Source organism: Charadrius vociferus, unplaced genomic scaffold (genome assembly GCF_000708025.1).
Source record: "Charadrius vociferus isolate BGI_N301 unplaced genomic scaffold, ASM70802v2 scaffold54, whole genome shotgun sequence".
In the NCBI taxonomy this organism is placed as follows: domain Eukaryota; kingdom Metazoa; phylum Chordata; class Aves; order Charadriiformes; family Charadriidae; genus Charadrius; species Charadrius vociferus.
This window is the reverse complement of record NW_009648350.1, coordinates 3,953,431-3,976,866: the sequence shown is the minus strand read 5'-3', so window position 1 is coordinate 3,976,866 and position 23,436 is coordinate 3,953,431. Positions and strand designations below refer to the sequence as shown.

The 23,436-nt window shown below is 40.3% G+C and overlaps 1 protein-coding gene across 3 annotated transcripts; it reads right to left on the bottom strand.

Moving 5' to 3' along the window:
- Positions 1–5,383: 5,383 nt before the first annotated feature.
- On the bottom strand, positions 5,384–21,050 carry CRK (v-crk avian sarcoma virus CT10 oncogene homolog). Of its 3 annotated transcripts, none has more exons than XM_009885163.1 (3): positions 20,697–21,050; positions 12,428–12,963; positions 5,384–6,614 (listed from the first exon to the last, which is right to left on the bottom strand). In XM_009885163.1, the coding sequence occupies exons 1-3, from the start codon at positions 20,938–20,940 to the stop codon at positions 6,477–6,479; spliced, it is 918 nt and encodes a 305-aa protein (XP_009883465.1). In that variant the 5' UTR covers positions 20,941–21,050; the 3' UTR covers positions 5,384–6,476. The 3 variants fall into 3 exon arrangements, with proteins under 3 accessions (XP_009883465.1, XP_009883466.1, XP_009883467.1); XM_009885164.1 differs by having other exon boundaries at positions 20,712–20,940; XM_009885165.1 differs by having other exon boundaries at positions 6,414–6,614; positions 12,598–12,963; positions 20,697–21,038.
- Positions 21,051–23,436: the final 2,386 nt, after the last annotated feature.

Here is a 23,436-nt window from a genome sequence, read left to right as displayed (position 1 = left end):
CCGCGCCGCCGGCCGGGGTTGCTCGGGGAGAATGGCATTTCCCTCAGGGAACGTGTTTTTGCTGCCCTCGAACGCTGACGATACTATTTGAATACCTCTCTCTGTGTGTTTTTGTACAAATCGCCGGGTATGCTCCATACATCCATCGGGGCGGAAGCTAGACATGAGGGAAAGGCAGAAGGCTTTGGCAATCTCTCCAGGGTGTTTACTCAAGCAAAATACCACCTCCGATGCAATGTCTGACGTAGGACATGATAATTTCACAGTTTTAAGAGGCTAGAAGAACTAGAACTTGAGTATTTCACAAGTTCCTCACAGAGTATTTCTGAAAAAATGGAGCATACAGTTAAATAATTGCGATATATCCCGATCTCCAAAGTCAGAATGGTTTGAGAAAACTAAGATGGATTATGCTTGGCTGACATGAATTTAATCTTCCAAGGTTTGCTCAGGGTGGTTGTGAATGAAGTCTCTTCTCTCTCTTTTTTTCCAGTGTCTCCGAGGATGAGCGGGCAAAAGACTCGGCCCTCCCGAGGCACAGAAGTGCACAAAGGCCGCAGCGGTTTTTGATACAGAGCAGAGACTGAGCAGGCCCTGGCACCTCTTGGATGCTGTCTCAGGTATCCTTCTATTGATTGTTTTGTACCTACTGAAACAGGCTCCTGATGTGTGACTGATGGCACACACCTAAAGCACCATTTAAAGCCCTTTTTTTTTTTTTAATAGGTTGTTGTTTCCAGAGTCATTTTAACACTTATTATTTCAGTTGGTGAACAAGAGCTTTAGGGTGTGTAAAATTAATGTAATCTTACGGTTTCCTTGCAAATAAATCTAAAAATATAACAGGGTGATCTTTATATCACTGCCTACCCAGAAAGTCAACCGTCTTTTTCCATGGGACATTTTGGGCCCCAACTCTTTTTCAAATCTCAGAATTATCTAATCAGAATCCCATAAAAGAAAAAACAAAGACACAAGCATGTCTGGACTAAAGTGAAAATTAGATGTCAAGTCCAGAGAAAAATTGATGTTTTCAATTTAGTCAAAATATAATCAGAAAATGCTGATTTTGTTGAAATTGGGAATCATTATATACCTTTACCTCTGAATTGTTTGGAAATACACGGTACCATTACCAAAGCAGTTCTGGTAGGCACCCAAAAGGTCCCAGAAGCATACAGAGTCACCATGTATTTGTGTAAATATACTAAAACTCATTATGAGACTTGCAAATCACCTCTGCACTTCATAAATCTTGACCACGAAAGTCTGTTTTTCAACACCCGAATGGGAGCTGTGCACAACAAATTAGATTTGCATCAATTTAGGAACTTTTCTGTGATCCTCACGTTCAGCAGATACTCAAGTTGTAGAGAGCTCAACAATATAAATAAACCAGGCCACTTTAGGCATACGTTTGCCAAAAGTGAGGTGCATGCTTGATATGCTTGTTGAATTATAGCATATTGTCTAAATACTACAAATATTTTTGAATTCACTTGCTACAGATGGCATGCAAATATTTGGAAATTGGTCAGGGATTTGGGAAGCATGAGGAGTAAACAGTCTAATGCAGGCAAACACCCAAAGCATAATTTGCTGATGCAATCCTTGCTTGCCCCTTGCACCCTTAACTTTTACACAAGTCAATTCAACCACTACTGCAGCCGAAAACCATTGCTGGAAAGAGGGTGAAAGGAAAGGAGGGATAATAGTTTTCTTCATGAGCCCTTTGTTACATCAGCTCACAGAGGAGTTCTGCAAATACCCGTCAGGTTTAGTAGCAGGAGGGCACGGCCGTCAGGGCAGTGTGGAAAGGCATGTGGAACCTCTTCCTTTTGGCTGCAGCAAGCTCTTAAATTATCTCAGGTAATCTCATTAAAAGGCGCTCTTGGATTACAGCTCTGCTGCAGCCAAGTTGTATAAACACTGGAGCAAAGCTGTGGGCAGTACTTTTACTTATGGTGTTGTTTTTTTTTTTTTTTCTTTAATCTGAAGCTGATAGAATAATCTTTACTGTGTGGAGACGTAACAGGAAAACTTGGCTGGCATTTCAGTACACTGAAATGCGAAGTCACTCATTTAACAAGTAATGTCCCACTTGAAGACTCCACCAAACAACAGTGACCGGGAAAGTTCTCTGTAGTAGCCAGCCAACTGAATGTGAATCAATTAAAATATGAGGAGCCATCACTGTAATATAGTGACTAAAAAAACAAGTGCTGTCCTTGCTCTTACCAGCAAGGAAAATGATTACAGCAATACTAACAAGACTGGTCCTTGTATGCTTTTATGAACAATGGACAGTGAAGCAAGTAGTGTTTTAATTGGGAATGTACAGCATGGCCTTTTCCATGCAGCAAGAGCCTATGGAACAAGGGAGCAACTCCAGAAGGCCAAATGCTTTGAGGGATTTTGAATGCCTGAAGGTTTTGGCCCACAACTAACTACAGCACAGCATGCTAAGGAACCCACTGGTATGGAGACAGAACTGTTCTTTGGTGTACACCCCAAATTAAACTGTCTGGCTTTAGATATAGTATTGCCATCAAGATTCTTATCCTTGGGGGCCTAGAGACCACTTCCCTTTGCAGCTTTTAAGCACACCAATGGCAAAAGTAGGTCTACTGCAAATTCATGTTACAAGTGTTCTCCCACATGGGATATAGGCATTCTGGTCCTCATTTTCTGTGCTTCATCCCTTGACAATACACTGCTCATCTTAGTCTTTTATTGAAACGGTGCTCTCCCACTACCACACTTAGAAAGAAGTCCATCCGAACCATTAGACGACTCTTGTATCCTGCTGGTGATTAATTTGTATTCTTATATAAAAATTTTTACTGACAATTCTAAGAATGAATAAACAGCTTTTTCATCTTTCCAAACAGATACACGTAATCTAAAGAATCCCCAAACTGTTTCCTGATACACCTGTGTAGGTAGAAGTCAGACTGATAGCCACAAAGTTTCATCTTAACATTTCTCATGAATCCTCTTCTGCAGTGCAAGTATACTTCTCCTCCCACCCCCCTGACTCAAGGAACTCATTTGATTACAGAAAGTCACCTTGTTTCAAAAAGGCTGTAATATTTTACTGGTTGATAACTTAGTTACGTTGGTTTGTCTTACTTCTGCGGTATTAATTGTTTTCATATGAGTATGACCAATTAAAACTGACCATACTTGCAATTCTATTTTTAGATTAAATGCAAGTATTCCAATGACAACTGATTGAGAGTGACACCAAGTCAAAGTTTTGGCTATACTTTTATTTACTTCACGTACTATGAACATATACATTACATGCTACAAAAAATAAAAAAAAGACTTTTAACTGTCAAGAAAGTGGATAGTGTTATAATACAATGGCACATGTTCATATTTTTCTTCAAACTGGTTTGGTTAGAATCCTCCCCCAAAACCATTAACAAAAATGAAGTGTTTTAAGATGATTAGAAATATTTGCATTATTAACAAATACAATTCAAACAGATTAACAAGATTTAACCAGGTCAAATATTAGTAAAAAGGCTGGGGTTTACCAAAATGAAATATATATTAAAAAACCATAGCAGCCAGTTGTACTTTTTAGTGTGATACAATGTATAAATGCACCAGAAGAACACAGTGTAATTGAGCATTCTGCTTTCACGGTGTATTTCTAGAAATGATTATTCTAGTTCTAACACCTGCCTATGCACAAGAGACCAAAACCACAGCCAAGTAGAGACAAAAGATTGTGACCAACATTCTTAGCAATGATTTTTTTGCACGCATCAGGGAGAAAGGAGGGAACAAATAGAAGAGGATAAACAAAGGCCACAAAAGGATTTAATCTACATGTTCATGAACATATGTTCTACCTATTTTCCTTTAAGAACTTGATAATTTGAAATGTCTATTTCGTCCAAACGCAAACATATTCATTTCTATCACCTATGAAACAAAATCACATTTCAGCTTAGAACTGAATAGTGGAAAACAGTTGCATTAATGTATTAGTTGACTAAGAAAAACTGTTTGACAAAAATGTAGGATTCTAGTGCAACAGCAGCTATTAAGACTCCTCTAGTTTTTTGCTCTTTCAAAGTGTACAAATATTTGCAATTTATACAGTCTTAACAAAAACACATCTACAAAGTTTGCAGGGTATTTGCTAGTTAAGTCAATTTATGTCTTTCCTATTAAAAAGGCAAGATTTGCATAATAAAATTCCTTTCAGAAAAAAGTTCTTTTGGTATCTTAAAATAATTGCTGATTGGAAAGGTACAAACACACGGGCTTTCATTAACTGCAACTGGAAAAAATACTTCAGAACAAACTGTGTTAGTCTAAGAACACACAGTTCATTATGTTTCTTTTGCATGACCTGAAGAAAAATATAAGCTCATACGGGCAACTGATAAACTCAGTGTTAAGTCTGTTATTTAGAGTGCAGCCATTGAAAAAAAGAAAAAATAATCAGTCATGGTAAATAACAAGGTCAGAGGAAAAATACAAATCAGCCTTAAAGAAACCAATGTGTTCAGGAACCTAGAGTTAGTTTCTCTTGGTTTTGTTTCTCTCAAAGTAAATTTTGTACTAAGCTAGAAAAGATCCCACAATCACTGGCATATCACCCTCACCAGGGTAGCAATCCAAGCTAGAACAGTACTGCAATTCCTTTGTTACCGTAGTTCTTACACCACCGTCACAACTGTCAGTTTCTAATAATCTTCAGTAGTGCTTATGAGATTGGTGATGGAAAAGTATGATTAATGTACATTGGCATTAGTCTACAGAATTAATGAGTGCCCATTACTTGAAAATTAGTCAGACTTGCTGATGGATTAGTTTTGAAGTAAAACAACTAGTACTTAAATATAACAGAAATATTATCGTTTCCAGCATGTTACACAGTTCTGAGGTAAAGTGTTACCAGTATTCTGTTGTACGGGTCGGTGCCTTGCAGCAACAGCCTTTGCAGTGGGAACTAGCCCTCGCAGCATTTACAACCAATGAGCCATTCTACTCACACGGTTTGTATCAACCAAAATAACATTTTCCGTTTGATACTATTTAGAAAAACTGTTCTGTATGGATTACACTGTAGTCAAAGTTACAAAATTTGCTTAAGTTTGGTCACTAGAGTGCTGTGTTTGGAAAACGATCCAGGGTACAGGCAAGGGATAGTTACTTCAGTGTTTAATTTCAGTTTACAAAACTTACTGAATCCATTCTGATTTATGTTAGAGAAAACCAGATAATTAGAAGAACAGACTAAAAAATAAAATCAAGCAGTGCATAATACCACCTATTCAATGCACTGATTTGCATTATGAGCTATGAAGCCATATTTACTCTATTATGCCTTTTGAGAATCAATCCAGAAGCACACAAGTATTTTCCATTAGTTTATTAAAAATAAAATCCTTATGAATTCACTACCAAATATTTTACAGATGGGAATTAAACCAGAAGAGTCCCCAGAGTAACTTTAAAATAAAACTAGTATTTGGTTTGTCAGTTCACCATGTTTGACACCAATTTGTACTGTAAGAGTATTATACAGTAGATGTATTGAAGAATTCCAGTAAAATTAAACTGGCCCTCTATAATTTAACTGTATTGGAAAGCAGTGTCAATATTTTAGTATATTTAGTGAATCAAACACTGCTTTAAAGCTATGCATTAAAGTGCTACGCACATATTTTTCAGCACTGATATGGATGTTTACACTTCCATAAGCCTTGTATTTGAGGATAAAAAGAGATATTGGTGTGTTAATAGAAGTTTTAATTTAAAATCAGCTGCTACGTTTGAAGCATCAACAGTACTGAAGAAAGCAATTTAGTGTCCACAAACTTCTAGAATTCTGAGGTTGATTTGATCTGTCATTTACCATTAAAATGGTAAGCATCTGTAAATCGTAAGGCTGTCCCCAATGAGCTCTACATAAATCTGTACTGTGCATAGTTAGCTGACCATGCAAAGTACTACATAGCCTTTCTAGGACAGAGCATTCAGGATGGAAAAAACAAAAAATGGAGAAAGCTCCAGAATATATTTGTGAAATTTCTATCTATATATTGAATTGTCTAAGGTTGATGTTCACTGCCTGAGGAAGAAGCAACATAAGCCATAGGACCGGAGAGAGCTACAAATGTTGTCGTAACACCTACATTACTGCTTTCTCCAACTGCTGCTGCTGGCAAGGTCCAGTCTGCTGTGCACATGGACATAAGCAGGCATTACAACCTATAATCATGTACTAGTTCTGCCACTTGACACACAAGTTATCTACGGTCGTACCCTGAATTACATGACCCTTGATTAAGGAATGGTGGTGTTCAGTCCCAGGGGTTTGCAGGTTATCAGAATGCTTATACAAGCAATACCGCTTTCAACGTCTGTCAGAACATAGTCTTGATGGCATCTGCAATAAAAACAAGTTGAGATTGTTCCCATCTGTAAGTGCAACTGTTGAGCCACACTCAGCTGAAGTCCTCGTCAGGATTCTGTTGATCCAGCAGGCGGACATGCGTGAATGGAAAGTGACCACGTCTGCCATTACATTCTCCTTCCCACTGACCACTCACGTTAATCTTTGTGACCTTTACCAGCTCACCGACCTGAAGGATAAGAAATAAGAAAATGTTACAATTCATAAAAACACAGTGGATGAGCTGTCACCCCTCCCCTTCGGCGTCGATCACCCAAGTGTACCAAGATACACTTTTATAAAAAGTAGTTTTAGTCTTGACCATTTTTGATACACCAGCCTACCACCCAACATTATTCACTCCTGAAGAAAGCAGAGAAAGAAAGAAGCATACCTAGATTAGGTGAGAGCTACCTAAACTGAAGAGCCTGCAATCCAACACCAATCTTTCAGAGCACTCTTGGGACTTGACATCAGCTGCTATCACAATAAACGCATCTTGCTGAACTGAGAGAGGCTTGCACTCTGCCTGTACTGCATCACCTTCACTAAGGGAGGGAAGGCTTGCAGGTGTACAAAGTGAACGCTAATCTGCAAGCTAGACAGCTCCTTAATTTTGGAATGCCACAAAGCGCTTTTCAGGTAGTATTGAAAACTTCTGGATAAGTGAGGGCTATATACATGTACAGCCACAGATTCTAAAACACTGGGAGAACACGTAGGGGAATAAGAAGCAGTGCTGTAAAGCTGCTCTGTCCTTATTCTGAGCATCCACAACTAGTCACTACTCGAGGCAAGGCCAAATGATCTTTCAGTCTTGTCCACCATGGATTTCTCACATAAATAAATTCCATGGATTTAGTAAAGACAATTGATTGTTTGGCTAAAAAAGAATAAAAGAATGGTTACTATGGACCAATGAAACAATATGATTTAGTTTAAAAGTATCCAGTTCTAATGTACTACACTATATAAAAGCACAGTAATGTATATCATTCTTATCTCCAACCTAATATTCACATAACCAATTGTAAAGGTATTGTCTCTCTTTGACAAAGGTGGAAAACTGCACAGCAGCGCCATTCCCAAGGCTGTGCAGTCATGTAGTTCAAGTTGGGACCGCAAGTCCAGGTCTAATCGGTTCCCAACTCTGTTGAATCTTGAAGGGTACGTTAATTAAGTAGCACTCATACAACCTAAGAAAGCATAATTTGCATTGTAAAGACAAATCACTGAAGAGTTAATAAATGCAATGCTGAAAAGCTGTCTACCCATTTCTAGCCCTCTGTGTAGAATTTTATCAATAATCTTATTTACAAGTAACATATAATGGTTTTCAGAATTCTTCCCAGGTCGCTTTGGGATGGGCAACGTTTCTGGGACAGATATACTCTATTTTCTTTCACTAATACTGTAAATAAATTCTCAAGGCATGGCCACAAGCCTTACTGCATTTCATCCAGAAATGCACTGAATATACAGTTACTGGTTTACACAGATGCTCATCATCACTGTGTTCCAAATTAATCCAAAATGGAATCTCATTATTCTCGCTTTCCAGGCAGTGAATGAAGAACAAGGAAAACAATTTAAGATGTTACCAATCTCCATTAACTTTACAGGTTTTAATCACTTGCAGTCTTTTGCCAGAACAGCTTTTAACAGTTCATAAATTCCAACCGCTACATGGACATTTAATTAAGCTTCCCATACCTCTGATGATTATTTATCTGGTAATGAGAGGCACACTTGGGACTCTTGCTGTAGAGCTTTATTTTTTCCTTTTGTAGTCATTTGTATAGACGTTTTAATGAATCATATTTTGAAGAAAATCCTCTTATGTATTTGCTACGGGCAAAAACGAACCTTTCCTCGACTACTGAATGCTAGTTTCAGCTCTTTAGGAATTTAATCATGCAGCATGTATAATTTTGCTACTGCTAATAATCACTGGGGGGGTTGTGCCAATAAAAATACTCTGTTGACCAAAGCAATACATCAGATATAATTTAACAAGGACAAGATTAAATGTGACAATACTAGAAGTAGAAAAATCTTATTTCCTCATCACACGCATTACAAGAACACTATCCTAGATAACTTTAAATTACTTCAGCCCTGGATATAAGCTACGGTAGTATCAGCCTCCAATGGGAAAGTATATAACCTCCCACCCACTAGGAAAGAAAAAGCACAAGTTGCACTTAGTTTGCTATCTGTAAGATATTTTTCTCAGACTGCTGGCCTCTGTGCTCTCAATGAATATCACACACTACTTTATGTTCATGTAGAGTTTTTCTTGGATACCTTATGACAAACTCACCTGCAAAAGGTGGGTTCAACAGTGCAATGATAGACATGGGATGCTTGTGACACTCCCTCAATCCCAGAACTATTCTGTAGCTGTTCGTATGGTTTTCAGGGGTGTTTCAGGGTCATTGCAGCAAACAGGCACCCATTTATAAATTCTCCTTATTATAAGGAGCTACACACGAAATTTGCATTTCAATAATTGTTAGAAGAGGAAAGACCTCTGAGCTTAAATATTCTTTTTTTACCATTATTGTAATTTCATATAGCAACCACTCTTCCTGATACAATCTTTCATTCACATTTCATTTATATATGTCTTTACACCTATCAAAGCAGGACTGACTTTAAGTAAGCATGGGTCATTTCATAAAGGCCAGCTTAATAAAATGCCTCCATTAGTTCCTTAATAACTGATAGACCTTTCTAGATCTGCTTTGAAACTCTGCATATTTATCTATCATTCAAATACTCTCCTGAAGACAATACAGAGAACCTTAAAAAAAAATTACTCATTATTACAAGTTCTTGAATTTTAAAACATTTAGACTAGAAGTGGAGTCTCTGAATTCTCCTCACTTTCAATATTAACTTATGGTATCATTAGTCTTATTGTGCATCATCCCACCCAGCACAGCACCTTAAGAACAACACTGTACCCTGCTACAAAGCCAGATTTGTCTCAGTCTTCATCAGAAGTTTTAAAACTAAATATATCCCATAAGCTTCAAAGCAAAACTGAAGATTCATTTGAAGACTTCTTTATGCTGTGGTTTTATTCCAAGTACTCCTCTTTGGTAAGGTCAAAATGGCAGAGTTCTGCTACTGTTATAAAGAAAAAAAATAAATTCATCGATCTCATTCTCATTCACCACATAGATCTTCCCTTTTTCTCCTCTCTTTTCTCTTAATTAATATAGACTGACTCCTCAAGTTACAAGCAAAATAAAAGTTATCTTGTACTGCTGAATCTTTTTTCCATAATACAGCACAGCCTTTATTAGAACATAATTTGCTCTGATCTTCCTTCCCTGAGCTCTTCAAAACCATGTCAGTTTTAAAATAATAGGATAGGACAGATATTCTGTTTGGAGTCTGGGCCAAAAATGTTTGATGTTAAGAATCTATCTTCCTAAGAGGGATCCACCCCCACCCATGAACATTGCCAGATTTAAGGATAAGAGTTTTTATTTGGAAAGAATCCCACTTTCTATATTTACAGTTATTAAGAGGTCTGGGCAAAAATGGAGAAGATTTACATAATGCTTTCTACTAAGTTATCTAAGAAAGAGATCTCTAAATAAACAGAGAAGGAACACCATGAAGTGAAAGGGAATGTGAAAAGAGGAGACAACAAGAAACAGCACTTTGATAGACAGGATGAAGAAAAACGTGGAGAAAGCGAAGTGCGTATTGCTATTTTTTCCTGTACAGATATTGAAAGCAACTCAGTAACATTGTGATTTGAAAAGATAAAAGCTGCAAAGAAGCGAGGAAGGCCTACCAGAAGCAGTGATAAATGGCTTACATTTTAAAACTAAACTTTCCCAATGTTATATACAGAACAAAGAACCATCGCTATTACTGCATTTCTTAAATGTAGAGCTGTAGCAAGACAGGTATATATCACCCTAACCAAGAGGTTCAGCATGTCAACTAGTAAGTATTTAAATACTTCTACAAGGCCTACAAATGCCATTGTTCTAATATAAAGGTAGAAAGAGACTATAAATCTTACTTACATCCTTACACAGATGGGCAGAGCCTCCACAACTCCCAATTCCCCCCTCCCCAACACTTCAGCTATCTAGCCCATTACCATGAGCTAGTAAAAGACACCAGTAGCGCAAGTTAGCTCAGAACACAGTGACGCTGTCCGTAAAACTACTTTCTAAAGCACAGCATACTTGACAGAACCTGTGAGTTTTAGTAAAGAGGACTGAACTAATAGATCAGCCATGGCACTCACAACCTGTTCTTTAGCACGTAAAGGATTTTGTTTTCACTCAGAGTTGCTTATGATGGCCTAGGTTACCAGTATTTCCTCACACTCTCTATTTCACTCCATGCTACCAAAGTGTGAGTTGGGCAGTGTTGTGGGGTTCTGCTTTAAGCGAAATAAAATGTAAAGTTAAGCTTAAGACAACACTGGTAGCACACTAATAAATAAAACAAAATCCAGAAGGAAACCCAAAAGGTTTTGATAAATATGCCACAACATAATCTCCAATGGCTGAAAGAAAATCTAACATCTGGTAATTGCAACAGTCCACAATGACATTCAGGAGTATTTCCAAGCTCCAGGCGGTGCCTGGGTAGAGAAAGTGAGAAAAAGAGGTAAAGAGACAGCATTTTAAGCTGTATGAAAGCCTGAAGGTTAAAATCTTCATATTTCCCAAAATCTGGTGAGTTGGCATAAGTTTCTATATGTGCTTCTCAATTCAAAAATTTGCATTCTGTATCCTGTCTCTCTTTTGATTCAGAAATACAACAGAAGGTATAGTAACTCAGAGTATATTGCTTCCCTAGACAAATTTTTACCTACAACAGGGAAAAATTTCACATCTCCCAGATTGTACATCAATGATCAGATCTGTAGAACGTGAGGCATTCGCCAGTTCTGTATGAAAGACATACCTATTGTTGCCGCATCACTGAAATACCTTTTGTGCTATGCACAATTAAACGAAGTATTTGAGAATGAAGAGGAGATGCTCTGACTCAGCACAGAAACTGTTTTTTCCCAAGTACTTAAAATGTTATATAAACAGGAAGTCAATTAGGTATCAGGAAATTCCAGAGCCTTTAGCTCAAAGAAAGCCTAGATTAAAGGATACAATTTACATATCATCCTAAGGCAAAGGTCTGCCACTGAGAATACCTTAATCTCGGTTTCCTCAAATGTAACTTGGGGGATAACTATCTGATGTGTAGAGTTAGAGCACTCCAGTCTCCGCTTCAAGAGGGAAAAAAAAAAAAAAAAAACAAAACAAAACCAAAAAGGTCATGTACAAGTACTTGATCGTATCAGGAAGTGAATCAAACTTAGGGAAACTCACTGCTTTATTACAAATCTTACTCTATCAACCACTGCTTTACACGAGACCTCCCTAATGAATTGTAATGCATGCTCCTGCTTCACAAACTCAAAACCAAAGTAATCTGCTTGAGGTCAAGATGTTCCAATAAAACCCTATGTGAGATCATTATCATCATCTCAGTCTGTGTAATTTTAAAGTGACTATCAATTTTGCCACTGATTGCTTTTAAACTCCTGACAGGTTGAAAAAAACCCAAACAAACAAACAACCCAGCACACCTTCAAAGATGGGGTGAGGCAAGCAACAGTGAACAGACACACAACTTATGAACTGCTCCCTCTCCCTCCCCCCCTAAAATAAAGGCTTCAGAAGTGAAAACATAGATGGGGAAACACTTATGTTAGTGATGTTTGACAAAAGACATGATATTGGTTCAGTAACCTAAACATGCTATAATGATCAAACTCTAGTCTACAAGTGACTCTAGTCACTTACTCATTTAAAAGAAAGCTTTTATCCATAACTTATTAATCATGATGTAAAACCAGTATTACAATGCTTTTCCCTTTCTTATTCCTACAAAACTATAATGTGATTGAAAGGGAAATCCCTTGAACAGATCTCTTCTTTCTAAGTTTTGCCCATTATGTACCTCCAAAGCCAAGGCTGTCTTGTCGTAGGCATTAGGGACTCGCTTCTGGATAACCCGGGCATAAATAGGGCCATTCTGAAGGTTAGGGAGCGGAGTGTTGATGCTGGGCTGGGCATAGGGCCCTGGCTCCGGCCCACCCAGTGGTTGTGGGTGGGAACTATCCTGGTTACCTCCAATCAGAGTAGATACTGAAGCAGAGGAAGGTCTATACTTCTCGACGTAAGGAACAGGTATCATTCCCCTCTTTCCTTCGCTGTCTTCTGCATTCCACCACTGCTCTTCAGGTTTATCCCGGATTCTCAGTATGTCTCCTTTCTTAAATGGAAGATCTTCTTCATCATTTCCATTAAAGTCAAAGAGAGCTCGCACATACTCAGCTTCCTCCTGCCTGAGGATAACGCCACTATTCTGCCTGGATCGGGAAACTGGTTCTATCAAGGTTGTAGTGTCCAAATAGTGTATTTTGTAGAATTCCAGTAAAGATGGCAAAGAATCAAACTCTTGGTCACCTATTCGAAATCTCGTGGGATTCAACCCTGGAAGAAGAAGGCAGTATGTCAGAGAGAGCACACAATTGTTAAAACTGTAAACTAAACATTTGAGAAGACAAATATATTTCAGATAAGTAATCTGATATTGAATGCGGTCATCTTTAGATTAACATTCATATTCAGCTTTTCTGTGTATTTTTAATCAAAGACAGCACTATCATGAACCTGATGATAGAGTTTTATTTTTAAAGATTTTGTCAAAGAGGGGAAAAAAAATTGTTTGGCACTGCCAAACTTCCCAAATTAGGATAAAAATAACTTGTTCCCTCAAATGTTGTACGGACCCAACAAATAAAAATGTTCAGTACATCTGAGTTTCTCAGGAGCCTATACAATTTTCACTAATAGACCACTCTTTTTTTTCTGTTTTATACTGCAAATCCAGAAAGCAAATGAAATTTTTGCACAATTTCAAGAAAGTGATTTATTTTTTTTTTAACTCTCTCTTGCAGTTCAAACTTATTTCAAAGGACAACACTGCAATAATGGTTATTTACCTGTTGTAATGTATCTTGGGTTAAAGGCATGGACACTATGGAAAACTACTTAGCACAGCAGCAAATTACTTTATGTGAATAAGCAAATGGAAGTTATTTTTTATTTTGATAACAGGTACCACAGAGAAAATTATGTACATTTTATGCAATGCAAAGCAACAACATATGTTATAATAATGGGTATAATTCAGTCTTTTCATTTCAAGTCTTGTAGTTTCTTTGCCATATTTGTCAGAGAGCGCCTAAGATATAAATCCGAACCTCATATACATTAAAATACAGATGATGTTCATATTCAAGTCATTAGAAGCATCAAAGCGCAGATATCCATTTCAGTTTTCAATTCACAGGCTGCACTTTTTTTCCATTTTATGTTCTTCAGGCTCAGCTAGGGAAAAACATACGCACAATGTTCTATTTCCACCATGCGCCATACCCTGTGTAATCAGTTATGGGAAGAATTGTGGAAGACTGGGGGAGGGTAGTGGAGAGGAAAAGATTTATGCTTTGATGAGTAACTCTTTTAGCAAGAAAGAGATGCTTACTTTGCAAGTCTGTTTCTCTGCAGGGAATATCTAACAGTTCCGAGAGTTAGCTCTTGAGTACAAAGCTAGCAGAATTCTTCAAGCTGTCACTGATCCAAACCCCCCTTCAAAGTAGCACTGTCAGCACGGAAAGCTAACATTACAAGAAGTTCTTTCAAGAGAGCAAAAAGGGGTTCCAATAGAGAAAAGGGCAGATTCAATAAGATCAACACAGACAAACACCCGATAAATAAGTTTTGAAGTATCTTGAAGGAACATAAACATCAGTGAAACTGGTTACAGGAAATCCAAAGAAGCAGAACTAAATCATCGGAAAATGCACATTTGCATGCATTAACAGCCCTGAAAGGCTGTTCAAAAGAAATCAGCAGAAATACAGTGAGCCAAAAAAACAAAGCAATACCCTCAAAAATTAAAAAAAAAACCCAAACCACAAACTGGCATCATGAAGAGATAAAGAAGCTAATATAAATATCAGTAAGAAATACGAAATATAGAAAGAGAAGATTCCACCTTATTCTCCCTAAGCATAATGCTGAAAAGGTGCAAAAACTCCCTCAACTTTTGTTGATGAGATGTAACTTAACAGCTCTAGACTTAGCAAGAACTCTGGAATTTCAGTTCGTCTCCCGCGAGACCACAGAGCTACGAATTCTGGCTGGACAGGCAGCATCCCCACAGCACTTCAAAACAGCTGAAGTCCACTACATAAGCATATAATATAATCTGGGAATGCTGCACTTGGATGAGCAAGTGGGAAACCAGGCTTTGTAACAAGTGGTATAGACATCAAATTTCAGGCAAACCGAGTGACAGAAACACAAGCGTATATCTGCTGCTATTTTAGATGTGAACCTTTAAGGATCAAGGCTCATGTAGACTTACATCAAAAGAAAAAGTCATAGAAACTTTAAGACCAGGGCAGCAATGATCTTTGAAGTCATATAGAGAAGACTGAATCTCAGGTAAGTTCACTGACATGGAACTTACTTCACATACCAGAAATCTACAGCCTGAAAGACTAATTTACCTTTGTAAAACCTGCTACAAACTGACTCAGTCAGGAGGCCGAGATCTCCATCTCCAGCAACTGTACACAGAAAAATCATAAACTCACAGGAAATGAGCAGTTCAACAGTAACATTCAGCACCAAAACCATCACTAGGATGAACAAGGGGTTTTGAAGTATCTTTTTTTTTTTCTTTTTAACAGGTTCGCCCTCTAGAATTAATGCATAACAGCCTGAAACAGCTGCCAAATCTACCCGAATAAAACCAAAGTTGGACTCTAAGAGGAAAGTCCACTGGAACCTTCTGTATGGGGAAGGAGCAACTGAAATCATGCACTGTAACCTGGAAAATCATATTCTATAAGACATTTTTCCACAATTGAAGAAGAGTGAGAGAGCATAGACTCTCCAAATACATTCTAGGATCAGAAAGATGAACGCAATGCTTGACGGGACAGCGAAGCAGAAAGGAGAGACATTATCTTCACAAAGAGAACACTCCCAGAATACCACATGCACTTCTGAAGTTTTTTGGTTTGGTTTGGTTTTGTTTTTTTTTTTTAATAAAACAAACTACAAAAATCAAAGGCCCAGAAAACCTCTTTGCAACAAGAAATCTATAAGCTTAATCCAAATTAATTACCAAAAAATATAAAGGCAGCAACCTGTCCACTGGAGAATTTATATAGAAGACTTCTAAATTCAGCTAAAATAAGCATAAAAAGGACAAAATAGTTGAAAGCAAAATACAACTGCACCTTACCAAGCGCACAGTAAACTCTCCATCAGTTTAAGTCTTTTGTGTATACCCTTGTTCAGCTACAAGGTAATGATGCTCACTTACATAGCAGGAAAATAATTGTATTCACTATGGACTTCGAAGTTTTGTCATTCTCCGGGACAATGAAATTCAAAGAGTAAGAGATTTCAGGCTCAGAGGAATCCTTCAGCTTCTTGTTTGAACTGCAATACTTCTCAAATCTGCTGGCCAGTGGAAAAATTAAGGCAAGATCTACCACAAGAAAAAGTTACAGCAACAAGGCAAGTGGTTTTTGGAGAAGTAGAGCTGTTTTCCTTCATGATTCTGGGACAGTTTTCTTGAAGGCACAAGTTTGAGCAGCACATTGTCCGCATCTTCTGAAGGCTCTCAGGAAGAGAAGGCGTGAAAAGGTAAGTCTAGCTACTGGAGGAACTTTAGTCACTTCCTATTAAAGTTGGACAACGAGAATACTAGAAATTCTCTTCCCTTCTCCCCGGCTCTGCACAGCCGAAGGAAAAATAGCTGCTCAGCTCTCTTCTCTATCAGCAGCACTGTTCAGCTCTGTAAGATGACTCCTTTGAATGAGAAGCACAAAGGGCTGAGTATCATCATTCTTACTTATTCCACCCTCGCTCCATCTGCACTAGGACTTAACCTGATTCAATCCATTTCAGCACGTCAGAACACCTACGGAAACCTCTGCTCTCAGGAAGGTGGGGAAAGAGTTAAAATCCAAAGTGTTTCAGAATTAAAGAAAGTTTCAAATCTGGACCCTGTCAGTTCTCCATTTATGATGCACATTCCCTCTTGACAAAACCCTTTTACACTGTGTTGGCTTCATGTCAGTCTGGACAAGATGGTCTATATATGTTTTAAATATAGTACAGATACTGTGGAAGTGGAGGTATAAAACACCTAATATTCTACTTCTTGAGAATGTGGACAGGTGGAGTAACCACAAAGCAACTTCTCACCTTCTCAGGCATCTCAGGGGTTTTACATTTCTCTCTTCATTTCAATTGTGTTAGTGCCACTAAGCAGTTTTCCCTTTATTCCTAAGCATTGGTAAACTTTTCTTTTCAGGGCAGGGAAGACCTTACAGAAATACAGGTTTTCGGTTTTGTTTCTAGATCTAATCTGTAACTGTGCCTCCCTCCTCCCCTCCCAACTTATAAAGCATGTTTTGGGCAAGAAAAGCTGTTCTTACCACGCAGGGTACTGAGACACAAGGTTCTCATTTCAAAGTAAGACCACAGTGATGTAAACCAGTTTCTTCCTGGATCATATGGGAACTCTGCTATCAAGCCATCGCATTCCAGCCTGTGTGTCTCCTCCACCTTTCTCCCTTGTTCTTAAGTACCTCCCTACTCATACCTGAGCAAAACGAATAAATACCCATGGATGTTCCATAAAAACAGTACAACCCCATTCATGGCTCCTGAGAAGTGCTCTAAGCATGCCAGGAGAATATTCTCACATAAGTTACATATTGTCATTTCTGCAGATAATCAGAAGATGAGAGAAAAGTAGATGTGTAACACATGCGTTTCAAGCTTCCAACAGTTTGCATTTTAAGACCTTACTATAAAAAAACCAAAACAAACACAAAAAAACCCCCAAGTGTCAGAGTTAAATCATACTGCTCACACGTATCTAAAGCCATTTTGCATAGAGTTGAGTACAGATATCATTATGTAAAGATTCTGTGATTGCAGGAAGTACAGTCTGAATTTTTTAAAATCACAATGGAAGTTATTTAGAAGCATAAGTTAAGCAGCATGTTCTTAAAATATGTACTCAGTGAAAACACCACCTTCTAGACTATATCTGTCATACCCTCCTACTTCAGAGAGACAAATTTCACAATACTATAAGGTTTCTGGCTTTAATACATTGTACTTTCAACAGAAAGCATATCTTTCTTCAGATATTTCAGGCATTTTGTTTTAGTGCGTATCATACATTTTTACCCCAGACTCGCACGTCAAACTGCAAACTTATGACGTATTTAAATATTTCCTCTGTTGTCCATTACCATGCTAATGCCTGCATGGAGTACTTTGTCTTGTTTGGGATTTCTTTAGCCCATGACTGTGGTAATTCATCACAAATGATACCCTAATTCCGACTCAGTTGTTAATCTCCATCTCCACTGGAAACAGAGTGTTTTTCTTTCCTATAATTGAGCGATTTATCCTATTTTCTTTTAACAGCCTTAAAACGTTTCAGGAAGACATAGCTATTTTGAGAAGTTCCGTTAAATTCTTTTTTCCTTACGCTAAAAAAAACACTTGTAAGAAGTTAGAAACCGCAGCATACCAGGCAAAAGGTGAATTTAACAAAATGTTAGCAAGTTTACTTTATACTTTAGAAATGGAAAAAAGTATCACGTTTTTGTGATGCTATGGCTTTTTCTATTTGGGAAGCCAAAGCTCCTCATCTCATTCATTCCGTACGGAACCTAGGTTCCTAGTATCCCCCTGCACACAGCAGTGTTAGAGCAGTCACAAATTGCACCAACACTTACGGAGAGTCACAAAAATCAACCTGATCTAGCATATTCAGATTTCCCAGTGAGAACTGTGCATTTGCCAAGCAATCAATTGCTAAAAAAACTATACCATACAATTAACATAGTAAAGTTGTTCTTCCTCATGCTTTAGCTTCACCACAATAAATAAGCATGACAATTTGCAAACATTTACCTCATTTTACTGCATTAGCTTCCCTATCCAAACGTGAAACCATCTTCAATCTTCTACCAATGTTTCAGTCTCCCTCCCATCGCAAAACATCCCCCCCACTTACTTTTTTCTGAAAGAAAAACTTAATTACACTTTAAGTGTAACTTAATATACACACACCCCCACACCTTCTTTGGTTTGAGTGGAAAAAGACAACAGTATTAGCATGAAGGCAAGATTTATTTAAAACTACGAAAATCTCAGCAGAGTAGTTAGTATCTGTGATGCATCACCTATCCTCATAACATCCAGAAGAAAAAAAAAAAAAGAGACCAACCGAAACATACTACTTTTTAACATATATTAAGCCTACTGTGCCAACAGCCTACACAGCTACAATAGCAGCTACTCTTCTAGAACACATAAACATTTAAAACAGAAGAGAATTACCTAAGGGGCATTTACTAATTTTTAAAAAGAACACCAAAACTCCAGAATGTTTTAACACCTATAATATCAGCCAGCCCACAGAATGCCACAAAACATTACTGAGCTACAGAATGTACAGTAAAAAAGTTAGGATGGCTGTGCACTAAAGCGATGCCACAGTATCATGAAAAACACTGTTCTTCCAGAGATGAGCTGCTCTCCAGAAAACTGCCCAGAAGTGACAGGCACACATACTTCAGTGTTTTTCATCACTACTGTCTTTAAAACCCTATTAGGCTGTACTCCACAACAAACCATCCTGGTAACTTATTCTGCTCTAGGTAATACCAGTCATGCGTTTCAACAATCCCCGCATCAAGCCTCCACAAACCTATGGCAATAAACTTCTGTCTTCACAAACACGAATCAATAGGGAATCCACCACTTCTGACTTCCACTTTACTTCCAGCTGAATTCAGCCACCTTTAACTTCTACTTTGCGGAGCTTTTTGTGACTCAAGTGCGCTCTGCAGCTGCAGGAGGTTCCTGGCATAAACATGACGACTTTGGGCTTTCCCAAATTTGCCAATTTGAAATGTTCCCCTGAGCAGAGGAAATTACTATATAACAGTGCGAACCTACTGTCAACAGTTTTGTTTTTTCTTAGATTATCTCCTTCTTAGTCAACTATGCTCTGTGCAGACTGAAAAATCCTTTCCATAACAAGTACTGCTGCATCTTCCCAATATAGGTCTCTTATCCCAACCACAGATCTACATCAGAAGTGACTGTCTCTGAAGCAATTCACATACTGTTTACTTTCTGCCAAATAAGTTCACCAAATCTCTCACTATATATGTTTACTACACTTCAAAATTATGTAGTGGTTCCCTTCTGAGACACTAGCAATATACCCACATCACTTTGCAAGCATTAATACCCAAACTTGAGTAGTTCCATTACCAACTTCGGTGATGTTCCCAGCAGGGATACTGCTGCCTTTGTATTTCATGTTCTTACTCATCTAAGGACACTGCATTGCTGAAGGATCTTGTTAATTTAGTTACACTTGTACTTGCAGAAAGGCAGCTTCTCGTGGCATTTTCCCTCTGACACAATCAGTGTCTTCTGCTCTATAAGCGTTACGCTTAAACACATCGTTCTCATATTAGACGTTACGTTGATGACGAATAATATCAAACCTCCCCTTTCAACACACTGGGGGAAAAAAAAAAATTGAACTTCACATCCGATTTAAAGGAACAATTGCCTTTACATTCCTGAAGAGTTTCCCCTACTTTAACAACCCACGTAATCCTTTGATTCGTGACTTGAAATTTAGACTCACAGTCTGCCTTCTAATGCATAACTATCTTGTCAGAATTTAGACTTTTAGATGATGCTTCCACAGAACCGGCCCCCGGCTGAGATGACGGGCTAAATTATTAACTATAGTTAACTGATTTATGAAAACCAAAGACCGTGCGAGCGCTACAGCTGTAGGACCCTCCAGGAGGGCTGCAATAAGCGCTCAACTCCAGCCAGTGCATGTTTTAACTACGAGATCAGGTCGTCGGAAGGCAGGTGCAGGCAGACGGGCTCAGCTCGGTCCGTAGCCCCAGCTGCAAAACGCGCCTTAATTCCACTACAAAAGAGCTTCACGACTTGAAACGCCGCCCGGGAGGAGAGCGGAGCCGCCCGTGGGGAGGCGCAGCCCGGGACTCGGCTGCCTCAGCTGCCCGCCCCGGGGCGGCAGTGGCTGGGGGGCACCGCCAGCCCTGGGGGTCACTCACCCGGGGCCCCAGGGCCCTCGCCGCCGGCCCGCCGGCCTCCCGCCGGCCCCAGGCTGTTGACGATGTAGGGCGAGACGCGGGAGCTCTCGGACACCGAGAGCACGAAGTCGCCGGGGATGGTGCCCGAGTCGCGCACCAGGAAGGTCCCGTGGCGCTGCCCCTGCAGCAGCGACACCGCCTCGGCCCGGCTCAGCCGCCCCCAGTACCAGCTCGCCCGGTCCTCGGAGTCGAACTGCCCGGCCATGGGGGCCGCCCGCCCGCAGGCCGCACTCGCTCCCCCCCCACCGCCGTAGCCCCGCTCCGCGCCCAGCCCTGCCACCCAAAATGGCGGCCCCTGCCCTGACCTCCCCTCCCGGATGTGACCTCACGCAGGAGACGCGCGGAAGGCGTGGCGTCATCTCCCCGCGCGGCCCGGTAGGCGGGGAGGGGTGGTGGGGCGGTGCGTTAGTTGGCGTGCTGCGCATGCGCTGTGAGGGGGCGGGCGGGTGCGCGCGCAGGGCGGACTGAGGTGGGGTGGCGGGAAGAGACGCTGAGGGAGCGGCGGAGGCGGGCGGCCTCTTCGTTCGCTGAGTAGGTCCCAGCGACGACTGCCTGCGACCGGGATGGCCGCTCCAGGTACCTGGGAGCAGCACCGACCGCCTCTAGGGCCGGTCTCCCCTCACGCCTCGCCGGTGCTTTCACATCGGCTCCTCTGTCAGGGTCCGGTGGGAGGAGGGGCCGGTGCCGCCGGTGCAGGCCGGCCCTTGCCCCAAGAGGGCGGCCAGGGCTTGGCTCTGCAGTTGGTACAGTTAGGAGGGCTGTAGAGTAACCCCCTGAGTGTCTCAGTTCCTCAATGGCTTCCAGCCTCTGCAGCTCCCTGTGGTACCTTGTGTGAAGCCAGGCTTCTCTGCACATTAAGTGTGCAGCTCACTGTGCTTTTTCCTCCAGAGCTGTTTGTACCAGCTTCCCTGGCAGCCGCGCATTCCCACCCCACGGTTGTGCCAGCACAGCTGTTTTCCTGGGACCACATGCTGAATTGGGCCAGTGAGCTGCGCTGGGGTTAAAAATAGCTCTGTGAAAGAAAAAGTTTATTTTTATGCAGGGCAGTTCACTCACTGTTACCGCAGGGGCCTGCAAACAGGGAAGAGCTTAAGTTCCACTGGTGCCACAGGAATGTGTGTCTGCACACGTGTACAAATTAAGAATGATGTCTGTAAGAATGTAGAAATATTTACCACTTTAAGATTGTTCTCCAAGATCTCTTAAATGCCAGAATAATATCTATAAATGTGTATTGAAATCTGTTCCAGCTCTGCTCAATTCTGTGAGCTTTTTCCAGAAAGGAATGTGCTTTTTCAACTATGTGGTCTCCATGTGGCCGCACTTGCATAAATACAATGTTAGAGCCCAGCTGTCCTTAACTGCGAAGGTGCTGTGTTCCTGCCTGACAGCATCTCTGCTTTCTTGTAGGGCACTTTGGAGCCCTAGAACTATCTCACAGATGGGACTTTGGCATTGTGTCAGGTGACTACGGTTGTATTAGCCTCCTAATATCCCAGTGAGAAAATATTCTGTCATACAGGTGGGAGCCTGTGGTTCACCAAATAGATAAGAAAACACCAGGTGCTCGATTTCAGCTTATCCAATGGTTTAATAAATGAACATCCTTCCTCTGCTGCTCCTGTTCTCTCTCCAGATGGACTGTAGGTAGGAGCCAGTCATAATCTATTTGGAAGCTAGAGTCCCAGTTTCCCTGGTGACGCGTGGCATTTGCTAGCCCATTGCAGAAATAGCACACTTCGATGCTCAGGTTTCACAGATTTGAAAAGCTGCAGGTCTTTGTTGAGAGCCCAGAATACTAGGAGAGTTAAATCACAGCAGCAACAAAAGATGTCCATTATGTTCAGTCATTCACAGGCTTCAAACAAACCAACCAGGACTTTCTTACAATGGCAAAATTCACCATCTTTCTGACTCCTGCCAGACCGCTGTAAAAAAGCCTCCTCTTGGCTGAGGGCCCACAGGCTGCTTTTTTTTTTTCGCCTTCCTTCCCAGTCCCCACCCTTGTAGCCCATCTCCCCCTGATTTCAGCTGAACCACAAACTGCAGGAGCTGGTGGAGGTTTTCATCACGTTTGGTTTTCTCTGTCGCAAGCAGTTGGGAATCTTATTGCAAGAGTTCCCTCTGGCGGTCAGAGATGGGCAAACGAGTAACACTGCCTTGCCCTAAGATGCTCTGTTTGCTGGTTTTATGCTGGAATAATTACTTATTCAGTCACTCTCTGGGCCCTCATTATTTTTAACAGCCTTTCCTCACTTAGGGCATTTCCAGATAATGATAACCTTTTCCAAATTCCCTTTTCCTCCCATATTTAACCCCTGCATTCTTCAGTAGTTTACTACCCTTGACCTATCTGTTCCGCACCAAGGCTACCACAAAGGTGGAACTCTTCTGCCCAAACCTGCTTCCTACACGGGCAGAGGGACTGCAGCCTGAGATGGATATGAAAGAAAACCAAAGCTCTTGGCCACAGTCTCAGAAGAATAAAACTAAACCAGCTTGTCATTCTGAAGAATTCACTGTTAATAATGAGATTCTGAGATCAGTAAAATACCAAAAGAATATTCCATTCACAGACCTGGCAGTAAAAGCCCCACTGGCACCCAGGTCTGGTTTTCCTCTCTCACAGCCTGGTTTTCCTCTCCTGATTTGATCGTCCCTACCAGTCAGCCTAGACTTGATTTTTTCCTAAGGAGCTCTA